Source organism: Neovison vison, chromosome 1, assembly GCF_020171115.1.
Source record: "Neovison vison isolate M4711 chromosome 1, ASM_NN_V1, whole genome shotgun sequence".
NCBI classification, from domain to species: domain Eukaryota; kingdom Metazoa; phylum Chordata; class Mammalia; order Carnivora; family Mustelidae; genus Neogale; species Neogale vison.
Genome location: NC_058091.1, coordinates 257,264,719 through 257,280,614, shown reverse-complemented (window position 1 = coordinate 257,280,614; position 15,896 = coordinate 257,264,719). Strand labels below are relative to the sequence as shown.

The following is a 15,896-nucleotide window of genomic DNA, read 5'->3' as shown; positions in this document are numbered from 1 at the left end:
ACCCTGAGATCATGACCTGAGCTGAAGGCAGTGGCTTAACCCACTGAGCCACCCAGGCGCCCCAGCAAATGATCAGTTTTAACCAGGTAACTTCTAAGCTCCCCTCTGATGTTCTATTAATTAACTTAAGAAAATAAGATGCAAGATATTTTTTTGCCACTCAGAAAACTTGCAGATTAAGTAGAGAAGCAAAACATTTTTGTTGTAAATAAAAGTCATAGATTAATAACAAAGGCCCCAAAGGGGAGAACTTGAAGAACAACCATCACCTGGTTTATGTTGTGCTGAACACCCACTACCATCTGTTAAGTGAGATATGTAAGCTGAAGGAAAGAGCTGTGTTGCTTCAAAGGATCTATAAAGCCTTTTTAGGAATGGTGGTGAGAAGCGCTTTATGGTAGAGTTGTCAGGGGATAAAAGAGAGAGAAGAAAGACATCTAATAGGAAAGTCTGATCACATTTTTCTCTGTATATGCATGGATCTTTCATCTTTGCTGGAAGACTCTGGTAAAATCCACATCACTTGAAAATGCTTTTGGAGTTGTGGGAGTTGCAGAGGAGGTGGGATGTGGGAGTCAGGATCTGATGAACTTATATCCAGCTATATTTGATTCCAAAGCCTCATCTCTAAATTTAAAATGATTACTTTCAGTATTTGTAGCTTAAATTTGCTTTAAAAATATAATATTATGGACTAAACAAAGTCAATAGTTTTAGAAACACAAAAGTAAAGCAAAAGACAAATTAATTTTAATCCTAGGAAGTTATCCCCTCATGCATTTATCTTTTCGTTAAAAAAGTACACAAAAATCCCCCCAGCGAAAAATACCAAATAAGAAAGGATGAAATCGTTTGAAGTCTCTTAAATTATTGCTGCCGAGAAACTGAATTTTAGAAATTGTCAAATTATGTATAAAACTAAGGATTGCCTCTGACTAACACAGGTTTGGCTTTTTAAAAAAAAGTTTTTTGTGATACCAAAAACTATTACTGTTTCATTTTTTTAAACTGGCCTCAAATTATTTCCGTAGCTATGTAAACTTCTGTAATTTGAAATGGGTATTTCAAAACACACATTTTTAAATGAATGATTATAGTGCACTACTAGACTTCAAGTGTGAACAGGCACTTTACAAACATTGAAGAAGAATAAATAAATTATGAGATATTTGACAGTCTTCATTTCAAACACTTTTTTATGTGAAAGGTCAAAACCTTGTGCTCATGTTGAGGGGTTTGATTCAGTCCCAAGTGTTTCTCCATTCACCACCATTGACTGATCTTCCCATGCTGGCAACAGAGGCAGGAGGAAGGTTCATCTGTTCGGCTACCTTGCTAGGGATAACCGGCAGAATGCGTTAATGTGCACTGGTATCGGGAGCCTCTGTTTTTCCCATCAATGAGCAGAAGCGGCATTTTCTTGAAGTAGTCAATAATATCTGACACAGACAAGAAGTCCTGAAAATTTCAAAATACGGAGATACATCAACATTGGAATTAGTAGCATGAATTCCACCCTCAGTTTTTTTTTTGTTTTTTTTTTTAATCTGTGTAATTTCCTACCTCTTCAAGTCATGAGGATGGTGAGAAAAAATGTGTAATACTTGGGAAATATTTTAATGATTTCTACTATAGCACTTTGAAAAAAATAATTCCTCAACACCAACAAATTCGGGATAAAAAGTCTATATATATGTATATATATATATTTATATTTTTTTAACTTTATGGGGGTCATAAATAAGAGGTCTAATTATGATACCTTTGCCTTAAGGTTGCTCTGTTGGTGTCTTTGGTTTTGATTTCTGTATCCCCACTTCACTCTTAGTCACTAATAGTGTGAGGAGGTATAAGGAATCAGGAGGTCAGACAGCGTCCCTGTGTCTGGAGCCGATATCCATAGCATTGCAGAAGAAATGATTCCTTCATGATCTCCCTGCTATGTCCCCACTGCCACCTCACGCTCACAAAGGCTCTGCAGCCAAATCTTTGCACCCATTGCCTTCATCACCTTATCCCTGATGGCCAGACTGGAAAAAAAAAAAAAAACATCCATCCTTCTAGACAGGGGTCAGAATTACACACAGGCACCCAAGACAACATCACACACTTCATCTGAGACTACCTTGCTGGATGCCTCCTTCCAGGACAGCCACCAGGTGTGGTTTGTACTTAGATTTTCCCACACCAAATGAACAGAAATTCTGGAGGGCAGACTTCTCTGCCCCTGCAGCACCTACGCAGCTCTAGCCACATGGAACCAGTGATCGAAAAATTTGATCAGAAGCATGTGCTTTTTCCTACTCGTTTACATAATCATGAATTAAAAATACTTGGAGTAAAGTAGAAGCTAAGGCTTAATTGTTTTTCATTCTGGAAATGTTTGGTTCAGTGGATCCTCCTCCTGGAACTTTGAACTTATAGAACATGTTTGGGGCTTAAATTTAGCTGTTAGCTTCCTTTGCAAAAGCAGGGTTTTTTAAATTACCATCCAAAAAATAATTAATGTAAACACTGGCGAAACAGAGGAAAATTTCTCTGGCAGTTTGACCACCTTCATTGGCCAAACCTCCATTTTAAGTGAGAAATGACCCAAGTATTTAAATAGTCACCACAACAAGAATTTTATTTTTAACCCCTTTCCAGATGTCAATTTTAAAAGATAGCCTTATAAGTACACTGCAATCTTACGTTAAAATTATGTTAGAGAGGTGAATGATAGAAGGGACTATCCTTTGATACCATCTAACTATATATTTAATTTAAATGTTAATTTTTTTAATTTTAAAAGTTAAAAGTTATACATGTGATCTTAGACTATTTGGAATTAAAGATCTAGAGAAAGCCACAGAGAAAGACTCTATGGCACAGATAGCTACTGCATTTTATTTCCTGCCAATAAAGGACGGGCTTCACTAATGTGATCTTACTCTAACATTGTCATATAGTATGGACTCCCAAAGAATGTCACAGTAGGGTTCCACATTGGCAGGTATTCAGAAAGGCATAAATAAACAGAGGATTTGGAGTTTTGCAACTGGAATTCCTTACCTCTTTCCCGCGGAGTCCAGTTCCCAACAAGTAAACTTGGCTTTCCTCTTGATAGCGGATCTGGATGTTGTAAACTTTATCTTTGTACAATACCATGAGGACATATGGATTGGTTATTGTTTTTTTAGAACTGTCTCTAACCAGGAAAGTGCCATCCTAGAAGAATAAATTCCTGTTATTATGTGAGCAGTAAATGTCCATACTTCTTTTTATTTTTAACTATTTATTTTAAAGAGAGAGCACGAGGGCATGAGTAGGGAGAGGGGCAGAGGAAGAAGCAGAAAGAACTCTCAAGCTGACTCTCTGCTGAGTGGGAAGCCCACCTTAGGGCTTGATCCCAGGACCCTGACCTGAGCTGAAATCAAGAGTCAGATATTTAACTGACTTAGCCACCCCGTGCCCCAGTAAAGGCTATACTTGTATTGCCTATAGGAGCAGTGGACAAGCCTCTAGAGATCTGGAAACTTAACCAGCTGACAAGTCAGTGAACATTTAGTTATAGTCCCAGGTGTCATGGATTTCTTGGTTGTCAAGAAGCAGCAAAGATTGTACCAGAAAAATTTCCAAATTTCAAAAAGAACCTCTTTGAAGTCTTTTGATGAAAAAGGAATCCTTTTTTGTAATAAAAGAAAATACTAAGTGGTTGAGTGGATAAAGGGCCAGACAAAATAAGGACTCTATTGTTATAACTAAAGATCTGTCTTCCTACTACTGGGTGCTAATTCACTAATCTTTTCTTTCCATAGCCAAAGTCAGAAAAGATACAAATGCCTCTGAAATTCACCCATTTTAAAACCTCATGGTCACCACATCTTCATCATTAAACATCTGACCATAAACAAATGTGGACCATCCTGTATTCTTACCACTTTTTTCTTCTATATATTAAAATAGTGTTGTGATTCATCCTGTACTTTCAAATGTCACTCCATAAATTATTGCTACATAATGTTTATACTGTAAAGATCTAATATTAAAATAGGATTAATTAGTAAGGCAGCTTTAACTACTGCCTCGTTTGTATGTTGAATCATGATGGCTTTAAAGAGCTATCAATCTACAAAAGTGGCTTTCATATGTTCTTTTTATTTCGATTGAGTATATTCCATTCAGAACCTCTTCTATTCAACAAATATACCTGTGGACCAGTGATTCACAGACTAGAATTTAGAGTTTTGAAAATTCCCAGAACTCACACAGAACACCCAACCAATGAAATCAGAAATCTCTCTAGATGAAACCCAAGAATCAGAAGTTTTAAATCTCCCCAGGTGACTTAAATGTGCAGCTAAGATTGAGAACTATTCTTGTAGACTCATAATGTGAGAGATGAAGAATCTTTGCTTTTCTTTCTCTGATGTATAGATTTAAGGTTAAGTTTTATCACCAGACCATAGGAGATCTGGTTAACCTAGGAATTTCTACGGGAAAGGGCAAAAAAGTTGCTGCTGCCTTTTTCCATAGGGATCTCTTCACATCAGTGTGGATGGCAATTGTGTATTAAAAAATGAAGATGGAACCAGTAAGACGTTAGAAGTTTAGAAGAAAGGATCTCCTTTTGATAAGGTATGCTTCCTATGACAAGACAGACCTTTATCGTTAATAAAAATCTCCTCAGATTCTGCCAGCCGAATGATTGCCTTAATTTAGATTTTTCCCAGATTCCAGGACTCATTGCTATGGATGCTGGTAGGTCTAAAGTTGTCACTAATGGGTCCTCTTGGTATTACAGCATGAATATCACCTAGCAGAATTCCTAGCCTGTAATTGGTCCTCAATAAAAGCCAGTTCCCCTTTTCTCCTTCCATTAATATTTATAACTACTTAAAAATAAACTTTAGCACAGTACCTGGTTTATCTTTCTAAGAGCAGCTTCTGCCTCTGGTCGGGTAATGTAAGAAACATACCACTCTTCATTTAATGAATTCTGAAAATGTAAATTTTTAAAAACTGAATAAATTTTGCAGTTACATATGTAAGTGAAAAGAAAAGCCTCCAAGTAATCATTTTCATAAATCACCAACTCAATTCCATGAGCATTGAAACATTTGTTTTCTTAATTTGAATGTGGAATCACTTATGTGGGGCTAAATCGAAGATACTTTGCATGAACCACTCTTTATCATGACTTTGTTTGCAAAAGTAGTTGAGAATAAGCATTCCATATATAATGGAAACTTTAATCAGAAAAGATAGACATAATAATTTCCTCAGTTTAGTATAATATACTTAATGAAAAATCTGGGTTAATGAGCAGTTAAGTGACTTATTCAAGGTCATAAGCTAGAAAACAAATGAACACACATGTGCTATTAGAAGAGTCTGAAAAACACTAAGAAAAAAGAACATATTCTTCACCTGGATCCCTTCCCTTTAATTCACTTTAAAAAATTAAGGGTAATTTAAAATAATAATAAAATACAAAGGAGTATCAAATGGGAGGTTCTGGTTATTTGCTAGGAAAAAAAGAAAATAAAAATATATGCCTAATTACCTCTTCTTCGCCAGAAGCCAGTGATCGAGGTTTGTTTGGAACTGGCAAGGAGAAGTTTCTTCCTTCGGCTCTAGGAGGTGGTCTGTGGTTAAGGCCTTCAAAAGTATAGCATTTTGAAAGTTAACTTGTTATAAGCTATTTTTCATTTCTATTATCACACATTTCCCCCCTTAAATGTCCTTACAGTTGTTCCCAGCTTCAAAATTAATGTTCACATGCTCAAAACTACAAGGGTTGTTGACTGTTCAGGCATCATTCTATAGCCATGTCAGTGAAAGTTTGAGGACAATTCCACAAATTAGACTGATTTCTTAAATGTGTATGATACATAGTATAAAATAACTAGTCCATTAATGAAAAAGTCGCAGTCGTTTAAATGTGATTCTCAAAAAGAATATTCAAGAGACCGATTTTTCATAGGCTCCAGCACAACCAAAATGGATTCCCAACAACTGATATGGTGACAATGCAGTAATAAAGAGAATTAGGTCCTCATTTGTTTACATAAGAAGAAATGTAAGTTATCCAAGACAAGGTGAAATTACCTTGAGGATATTGTTAGCTTCTAGAACTAGGGTTTGTGACCTACTATGCCTGATTAAATTTTCTAAAGGGGTAGAAGTGTTCAACTCTCACAGAAGACCCTCCCAACAATCTAATCCATCAAGAAGTCTGTGAGTTACCTATAAATTACCCAGTGTTTGTGCCTCACCTTCCCTAACGTCTTATTGTCTTGTTCACTGTTCCCTGAAACTTTCTGAGTCTGAGAATGTGTTTTCCAATCTCAGCAAAGGATTGATTGCGTTGATTTGTAATCGCCAAGGCTGTTTTCTCTATGCCAGAACGACTGTTAAGAACTGAAATATTCTGTGAGCTGAACGGTCTCTGAATTATTCATGTGTCATTCATTCATTGTTCAACACATATTTATTCAGCACTACTCTGCCCAGGCCTTAAGTGAGGCTCCCCTGTACCCTACCTTAAATCCTCACAGCAACACCGCAAGATGTGTATTATCTTCTTTGGAGAATGAGTGAACAGAGGCTCCTAGAGCCTGAACAAATCATGTGCTCTTAGTGGCTGGGTCAGGGCTTGAACCTGTGATTCCCAAACATTATTCTGCATAAGTAAGAATCACTGGGGGAGAGGGGTTTGAATCACCCAATCTGCATTTAACAAGCACTCCAGGAGGTTTCCATTGCTGGGTTGTTCCTCCCTCAACAATATGCCCCAAGGGGCCAACTGCTGCCCCAGGCCACATAGCCAGGAGAATTACCAGGGAAGGACTGAGGTCTCCTGGGCCAACCTAGCAGGGTTCTTCACCATGGTGTTCCCTGGTGATAAGCAGAACAGACTGCCCTGACCTGCTCAGATGCCTTCTTAAGGCTCCTAAGGCCTAAACAGATTTTCCCTATCCCTACCTTTGCAGTCCAACATGGCAGGTACTTTATACTGTTTATTGAATAAAAGAAACCTAACTACATAGTTAGGTTAGTCAACAGCATCACATGAGAACTTGCTAGAATTGCAGACTCTCACATCCTACCCCAGACCCACTGAATTAGAATTTTAACACATTCTGTATTTATAATAAAGTTTGAGAACACTCAGGAAATACTTGTCATGGACACCCAGAAAAGGAATTAAAAATGCAGGTCCTCATCCAGACTTACTGAATCAGAATCCTAGGGGGGGTTGGGTTCTCCTAATTTGTATTTTAAACATGTTCCTCAACTCACAACTCAAGGATAGATTCATTATAGAAACCTAACACTACAGAGAACGCCAGGCACTATCCTGAGCTCTAAATACAAATAGCAGGGAGGAAGAGCTCTCTGTGCGGAGATTAAGGCCAAGGCCACCTTTCTGAGGTAGGGTGTGTGTGTGTGTGTGTGTGTGTGTGCGTGTGTGTTTTATGTAGTAGCATCCTAGCATTCCAACAGCTCTGGCACATGGCAGAAACTGCATTAAATAATTGAATGAGAAAACATATCTTTTTGCTTTTAGGAAATAACCAGATCTTTGCCAAAAGGCTTCGGGATGGTTAGGAATCCAGTCATCGAGACATATTGCTTGGAGTGGTCATTAGAGCCCAGAGTACAAACCTTGAGAGAAGTATGGAGGCAGGGAGGCACTCTGCGGGAAACCACTATTACTGCGGAGACAGAAAAAGAACAGATTTACGCTGGGTTGGGCTGAAGAGGCTGATGGGGAAGCTGGGTTAGGGAAACCCACTGAAAATGCTGCTTCGTTTGTGACTACTACCACCCCTCCCTGAAGTCTTGGCAGCTGAGCAAAGAGGAGGGGCTGATAGAGCCCATCCCACTCCTGCCCAAGGTCAGTGGGATGCTAGTCAGTGGGATGCTAGTCAGCCCCAATGCTAATAGACTCTGATAGCCAAAACAATACAAATCTATAAAAGGCATTGGAAGATTATTTTTAAGAGTTGGCTGCAATTTAAGGCCTTTTTGTTTGGGGACTAGCAGACGTCCTCTGGGGAGAGGACATTTCTTTTGGTTAGGAGCACATGTGAAGGGGCATGTCGTTTGGGAACTGTGAATCCTGGGGCCTGATGGTCCACAGAGTGGGAGGTGGCTGGATGAAAAACGCAGAGAGGGCCAGGTGGCCTGGACAGACAAAAACAGTATCTTCAAGGATGCGGGTGGGAGGAGGCGTTGCTTGCTCTGTGCTGAGCAGCCATTCCCCCACCCACTAGCCCAACTGATGTGGGAAACAGAGGCAGAAGAAAAATTATTAAATTTCCTTACCCACTGACAAGCCCTTGAAACAGGCAGAATGACATGCCTCTAGGAAATTACCCCCACCGCAAGGCTTTGTTAAGGGCAAAGGGCAACCCTAGCCTGACTGACCCCTACCCCCAACCAGGATCCTGTAAGTCTACTTTAACAATTCCTTTGGAAACTTCATCTCTAATCCCTCCAAGATATGTGTTGATAATCATTCCCAAGCATATGGCCCACTGATACACATCTAAAGGGTCTCACACAAAGGTTTTATTACCAGTAATAACGTTTTTTCCCAACAATAGCTAGCCCCTCAAGGTCCTGGAAACCTTGCTTCCAAAATTCCTTAGAGACTTATGCCATCCCTAACCCCCTCCCAACTTACAAATATATAATGGACCATTCCTCACATTCTCCCCCCACAGCAGCTCTTTCTGTCCATGGGTCCTGTCCCCATGCTTTAATAAACCATCATTCTGCACCAAAGATGTCTCAAGAATTCATTTTTGGTCATCGGCTCCAGACCTCACCCCACTGAACCTCACTTACATTCTGAAACTTTGTCACAACCCTGTCTGCTCTGCTCTGCTCCGCAATGGCACTGAATGGTCTTCAGCACCGAGAAGGGACAGCATTGGGGCCCAGGGAGGGATGGAGAAGAATGAGAAAACAGCAGAAGAAAAACAGCGAGAAGAATGAGAAGAAACAGCAGAAAATCAAAGCAAGAGGCACACAGGGACAATGAAAAAAATTCGAGACTCCTAGATATCTAGCAGGAGTAGCAAGGTAGTGCTGGTGGTTTTCTCCCATACCCAAGGTGGGGGCTGGGCATCTTCCTTTGCATAGTAGAGAATGAACATAAAGGCCTGGGGGCTCTGAGGCCAAGAGGGAAAGCACCCGGGCTTATTTAGGAAGAAATGTGTGGGCCCTGAGAAACGCAGTTGCTGTTGAGAAAGCTGGCCTACTAGGGACAGAGCCTAAGCAGTGTATTTGCAGCATCTGCTAGGTCCTCCTCCCATCCTCGATCTGGATGAACTCCAAGTACTTAAATTAATTGGGTTTCTTGAGTGTAATTCACAAAGTGAAGGCATTCTCCATTACTGCTCCAGGATCCATTCTGTCTGGGGTACCATGGGGCAGTCAATTCTGTACCCCTCCAATCCCAAGCACAGGGACTCCAAGAGCAGCAGCATATTAACACGTGTGGTTGTTTATGCCCAGCCTGGTTTTGTTTCTGAAGACCCAAAATGTTCTGACCTGGCTACCACTGGCTCATTTCTTTCTTCCCCAAACCACCCAACATGAGTTCTTATCACTGGACCTTTGTGTGATGTTAAGTTAGCATTGAAAGACAACGTTACCACAGACCTTTCAGAGAAAGCTCCAGGCATGTGAGTTGACGGGAGGGCGTGTTTGGGTGACGGCTTGGTGGATCTGGAAGGGAAAGTATTGGAGCTCATGGAAGGCATTGTGGGCTGAGGTAAAGGTCTTTGATGCACTGTGGGGGGAAAAGAAAAATAAAACAGATTGTCAGGATCCAAGTGTCACAGGAACCTTCCAGAACTGCTCCCCCATAAGTTAAAAACAGCTGGTCAAAAGATCAAATGTAATTATGAAGTGGTAGGCTGGAACCCCACCCCCAGGGTTTTTCTAGATGGTTTGCCACCTTAGCGTGGCCATTCCATATCATTCTCTATAATATACATTTATCTTATCTTTTTATTTTTGAAATGCTTTCTTGGCAGAAAATTGTCAGTTGGAAACCATATGAATTTCAGAAATGATTCACAAGTTTTGTTTTACGTAAGCCAAATTTTATGCTGTCTCATTTATCTACAGTTAGTGATCCTTTCCTGTATTAGAAGGCATAAATACTAGAAATTTTTCTATCAAACCATGTATGCAATTTTTAATTTTGCTGTACTATTATTTGCACCATTACTTATGAACATAACAGTTCTCTGGTAACCCAGATAAATAATGCAGTATATGAACTGATATATTTCTACTTAATACTGATTTAACAAATATAATTGATTCTTTTTTTTTAAGATTTTATTTATTTATTTGAGATAGAGGGAGAGCAAGAGCAGGGACAGAGGGAGAAGCTCTGGGCTTGATCCCAGGACTCCACGATCATGACTGAGCAGAAGGCAGATGCTCAACAAACTAAGCCACCCAGGCACCCCATGGGTTTCGGTACTAAATAATTCTATGTGAAAAGCCTGAGCAGAAAAATGAAGGAATGAGTTATAAATTGTAAGAAAGCTTTTTCTGAACATACCATCATCTTCATCCTGGTAAGGGAAAGAAAAGAAAAGGAAAAAAGGTATTAGTCTATCATCAAAACATAATTCCTGAAAGAATTGCTTTTCTTAATCAAAGAAATGTCTCTCTTTAACAGTTGTGTGTCTCCATAATAAATACAAATGTGGAGAACAGTAGAGCTTGTTAAGAGGTTCACAATTTCTTAATACAAACAATCATTTAAGGACACTCCAATCTGAGACTCTCAGAAAAGATTCTGAGGTGCCCAAAAGGACCAAAAGACACAATAATAGTGGCAATATCTACTATGTGCCCCAAAGATTTATACACAATGTCTCATCCCATTCTTCTAGCAACCCTTTAAAAATTTAACATCCTCATTTTAGAAATGGAAACGTGGTGCTCAGGAAGGAGTCCTAACTTGCCAAGGGTTACAGAAATGGATTGGGCCCCTAATTTGTCTGGCCCAAGGCTCAGCTCCTTTCTGTCCTGCCCCTTAAAAGCAACTCCACCTTCCTTATGGACCACATGGTTTACAAGGTGTCTACACTGCTCAGCATCTATCTCCAGGCAACCTGTGAAATAGGAAAGGGAGGAGCTATTTGCTGTACTCCTTAGGTGAGAAATGATGTTCCTAGAGGCAAATGATTTTGCCATTGACCAGCAGGCCAAAACTGCCAACACACTAGCGAAGAAAGATCACCTTATTCAAAATATTGTTGCAAGGACCGTGTTGGTTATTACAAATGCCTGGTATATGGGGCGTGCTCAGTGAAAGTCAGTTGTTATTAGTCCTACCATTGAGATACGAAGAGTCATAGCCAGAATCGTTCATCCCAGTTGGCCAACTGGGAGTCCCAGCAAAGTGCTGCATAGATAAATGCACATGGGCTCACTGAATGCCCACAATGAAATCCCTCTTCAACCCCATAGCAACCATGTTATGTTTCTTTCTACAGCACTCATATTCTCATGACATGAGCATTGATCCTTCCAGAAACTGGGAACCTCAAGAGTATAATGTTTCCCTCAGTTTCCACCTTGACTCCTCTTTGTCCCTGTGACTCTGCAGCCAAGATGCTATCCTTGCTGTCCCCATAGGATGAACAGGAATTGTCACCCACCTGCCTTTTCTGTGTACATTCCTGAGGCAGGAAGGTGCCTGGGATTTCTTTTAGGATGACTCTATTCTGTGCCCTCCCCATCATTCAATGACATCATAAACCTCACCTCTAAGAAGTCAACCCCGACCTCTCAGGCCCCATCAGTTACTATCTTGCCTCCACCTCTAGAGCTCATTTCATGATCACTTGCTGTTTACAATGTTGGATGTGGGTCTGCCTGTCTTTCACATCCTAGCACTGTATCTGAACCATCACAGCATCTACCACAGAGCTACAAGACAGCAGGCACTTGTGGCCTAAGACCTTAAACAGGGGTAGGGGTGTGATCACCTTCAGAGGGCTTATAGTGTAAAGGAAACCAGACAGACCTGAATTCCTATCTGGCTAATCACTAGCTATGCAACTTGTGATGAGTCTCTTACCCTTTTGAGCTTTGATTTCCTCTTAGTAAAAGAAAAACAATGACTCTTCATAGGGTCATTAAATGCAAAACGTGTAAGGCTGGGGTGACCAACTACCCCAGTCCCAGTTTGCCTGAAACTGATGGGGATTCTGGGACATAAGATTTTCATTGCTAAAACTGACCTAAAACTTTCATTGCTGTTCCCCAGGCAAACAGGTCATCATCCAAAAGCCACTAGCTCACCGACATGCACACAGTAGGCATTCAATAACTGCTATTCCCCCTCTTATTCAGGTCATGAAGTTATTAAAAGGGAAAACAGAGGCCTTGTAAACTTTGCTGCGAGGCCTAGACTCTTGGGCATCCCTCCCTCCTTTTATCCTTCCCTCCGGCTATGGTTACTTTACCCTGTGAATTATCACCTGGCGATGGGGCTGGGACTCACCCAGCCACCCTGGGAGCTCTCAGAGGGACCAGAGCTAAGCAATGCCTCACTGTGGACAGGAGAAAAGATGGAGGCCCCAACAGGCTCCAGTATTTAGAAGCCTACTGTGTGCCTTCCTTGGTCTGTGCGCTGGTCTTCAGTGAAGTCTGAGAAAGACATGGCCCCAAGCTCCACAGAGCCTGCACTAAATTTCCCTGTGCCAAGCATTTACCAGATGGCATTTTGTACTTACGTTCTCTCTTCTGTCTTGTCCCCATCCATGCCTGAAATGAATTAGGGCAAAGAAAAAGACCTGAACATGAAGAGTTCCAATGAGCCAGCCTCAGAAAGCAGATAGCTTCACTTACTCTAATAATGAGAAATCAAACCCACTGAGCTGTGTCAAAATAGGGGAGGAAAAAAACAAACAAAAAAAACCACCCCAACAGAAAAGCCAGGGAGCAGGAGTGGAGGGAAGGTTTGGTAACTCAGTGTTCTGTCACCATTACGAGCTGAGCTAGGCAAGCCCTTATTCTTTGAGCTACTGCAGCAAATAATTACATATATATAAAAAAGGTTTAGTCAGCAAACTAACTCTTTAGTAGCTATTAAATTTCACTGAGTAGATGTTTCTCCAAGCAAATGAAAACATTTTAGGTAATATTCTCCTTTGCTGATGTCTTAAAACAACCATCTTGGGGCTCACCCTTCGGGTGAAGGGAAAGAAGCTGGAAAATGCTACTGCTCTGGGACTTTTCCCAGCTGCACAAGCTAGTCAGACAGATTTGGTGACAGCTGCCTTTGAGCTCTGGCAGGCAGCTGTGTGTCTGGGCCCACGTCAGGCTCTCCTTGGATAGGGAGATATCTGTCAGATGCTTCACCTGCCTCCCTTCCATCATGTGTTTATTTACGATATGGATATTTTGTTCATTATGTATTTTTTACATTCATTTTGGTTTTTAAGAAGATTCCATTAAAAAAAAATCCATTCAAATATTAACTTGATTACTGAGGGTTTTTTTCCGGTGCCTTCTAGCCATGGCCCTCGTTTAATCCAAAAGCCAGAGCTATGAAGCCTGATTACACTGATGAGAAAAAACAGGAGCCTTGATTATGTTCTTAGTGAGTAAGGAGTACAGTGGAGCCTGACCTTCAATACATGTATGCTTTTGGTACGCAGAACCCAAAAGACTTCACAGTAAATATAAAAAAAATTAGAGCAGTCTTCAGTATTCTCCCATTATAAAATGTGACTGAACATTGAGGAAGATGCTTACAGTGACCTAAAAACCTCTCTCAGTTATGTCCTCTCTGCTACTTGTCTTGAAAAATGACGTGCCAGTTACTGTTCCTATGTACTGAGACGAAAGGAAAAACACGAGCATGGGTTCGACGGGCTGAGGAGACGCGCTCCACAGACAGCAGCCATTGCCATCCTCCTGAGGAAGCATCTCTCCACTCCTTTCTTTGCTAGATCACTGTCCCCTTCAAAGGCACCCAGGACTTGACATCCAACCTGAGAAGCCAGAATTCCTCAACCCCCAGGGGTGAAACCACCCACAATTTTCGGTTCCTTGTAGGCTACTGCTGGGCAGGTTGTTGGCGTGACCGCTCTAAATGAGGAACTCAGGCAACAGAAGACAGTTACCTGGGCACAGGTGGCTTCTTCCCTGGCAGGGGGCTACCCCTGTCGTGCCTTTCGGTGGCTGGCGGTAAAGGAGGCTTCTGCATCTTGGGTAAATGCTCCCCAAGAGGCCTGCAGAGTAGAGAGAAAGGAGGGGTGAGAAACGTAACTGTGTCTCCGGGGCATGTACCATGTTCCCTCACACAAAGGCAACAGGGCACCTTACCTTCCGGCGGGGGCTGAGGGCTGTAAGACAGGAGGGAAGAGATGTGAGTGTCCTCAACACTTTTCAAAGAATAAAGACAAGACCCACAATAAAACAAAAGTAAAACAACCAGAACAAACCAGGGAAGCACTCACCTTGTCAGGAAAAGGCGGCTTCTTTCCTGTAAAGGACAAACAGCAGGCAGGCCTTGAATACTTGATCGGATAAGCAGAAGGTATTAAAGCCTAGTTTGATGAGCCCTTGAGTCCCAGGCCTGAGCGGGCTGACTGGGTGTGAGCACTGGAGAATCATAGACTTCAGACCTGGGAGAGGCCCGCATAGAGCCCCTAGTTTTACAGGTTCAGAGAAATTAAGTGGCTAGCCCAATGCCACCCAGAATTGTGTACATACAATGTTCTGGATTCTGGGCTCCTTTTCAACCTTTGATTTCATGCAACTGATGATAAGAAGGATGAATGTTTCCTTGGGATTGTGTGCCTCTTTCATCAACTAAGAAGTTTTTTGTATAACCTAAGTTTCTTCCTCTATCTGATATAAACCCATTTGCCCTGGAGGGGTTAATTTTACCCCAATCCGGTGGTACATTGGACATTACATAAAGTATTACACTTACTTTCTGGAAAAACTTTTAATTTGGGGAAGAGCATTTTGGGAGATCCTCCTGGTGGGTGCAAGTCATTTTGTCTTAATTTTGGTTGGGTTTGGTTTCTTTCATGCTTTTACTTTTTTCTTGGAACAGACGACACGCAGACTCCCTAAAGTACTGCTAGGTGAACCTGAGAACTCTGCATTGCCAAATTGGTCAAAGCCATTTTTTTTTAGATATTTATTTATTTATTTATTTGACAGAGAGATCACAAGTAGGCAGAGAGGCAGTCAGAGAGAGAGGGGGAAGCAGGCTTCCTGCCAAGCAGAGAGCCCGATGCGGGGCTCAATCCCAGGACCCTAAGATCACAACCTGAGCCAAAGGCAGAGGCCCAACCCCCTGAGCCACCCAGGTGCCCCAAAGCAATTTATTTTTTATTCTGTCCAAAGTCCCTTCACGTAGATATGCCCTATGTTTCCAGTACAATAAAAAGTACCACTTAACTGCATTTAACCAGCTCTTCGAGCAAATTCTCTATGTCTTGAGCAAGTCATTTAAGGTTTTTGAGTCTCAATTTGCTTAAATGTAAAATGAGGATTAGAGCCTAAAAATGCATAGGTTTGCTGTAAGGATTCGGTGACAATTTATATGCAGGGTCAGGCACACAATCCACGGGTGCTGACAACTGCTAGATACTTCCTCTTGCCCTCGTCTCTCCCATACTGCTGTGCAGTTAATACCCCAAGGTGAATGATGGGATTTTCACAGCAGGATGTACAGCCCAGGCTCCTGGCAGGTCCTAAGAATCCGTCCTACTGTGAAGAGCTCACTGCCCAGTAGGAGACAGTTTTGTTGGTCTAAGAAATGTGTATTATTCATAACACTCTGGCTTAGGATGGAAACCCTACTTTACAGGGTTACGCAGAAAATTTGGATTTATATTCTTGGGCTT

General features: G+C 41.3%; 1 protein-coding gene across 1 annotated transcript in view; it reads right to left on the bottom strand.

Annotated features, from left to right (window-relative positions):
* Positions 1 to 728: 728 nt before the first annotated feature.
* Positions 729 to 15,896, bottom strand: part of LCP2 (lymphocyte cytosolic protein 2) — a 42,435-nt gene continuing 27,267 nt past the window's right edge. Inside the window, exons 11-21 of the mRNA XM_044229721.1 lie at positions 14,493 to 14,518; positions 14,359 to 14,378; positions 14,157 to 14,264; positions 12,762 to 12,792; positions 10,574 to 10,586; positions 9,658 to 9,787; positions 7,651 to 7,700; positions 5,546 to 5,640; positions 4,901 to 4,978; positions 3,052 to 3,207; positions 729 to 1,458 (exon numbers count right to left, since the gene is read on the bottom strand). Of these exons, the coding sequence (XP_044085656.1) occupies positions 1,336 to 1,458; positions 3,052 to 3,207; positions 4,901 to 4,978; positions 5,546 to 5,640; positions 7,651 to 7,700; positions 9,658 to 9,787; positions 10,574 to 10,586; positions 12,762 to 12,792; positions 14,157 to 14,264; positions 14,359 to 14,378; positions 14,493 to 14,518 (830 nt within the window). The 3' untranslated portion in view covers positions 729 to 1,335. The remainder of the gene's footprint in view (positions 1,459 to 3,051; positions 3,208 to 4,900; positions 4,979 to 5,545; positions 5,641 to 7,650; positions 7,701 to 9,657; positions 9,788 to 10,573; positions 10,587 to 12,761; positions 12,793 to 14,156; positions 14,265 to 14,358; positions 14,379 to 14,492; positions 14,519 to 15,896) is intronic.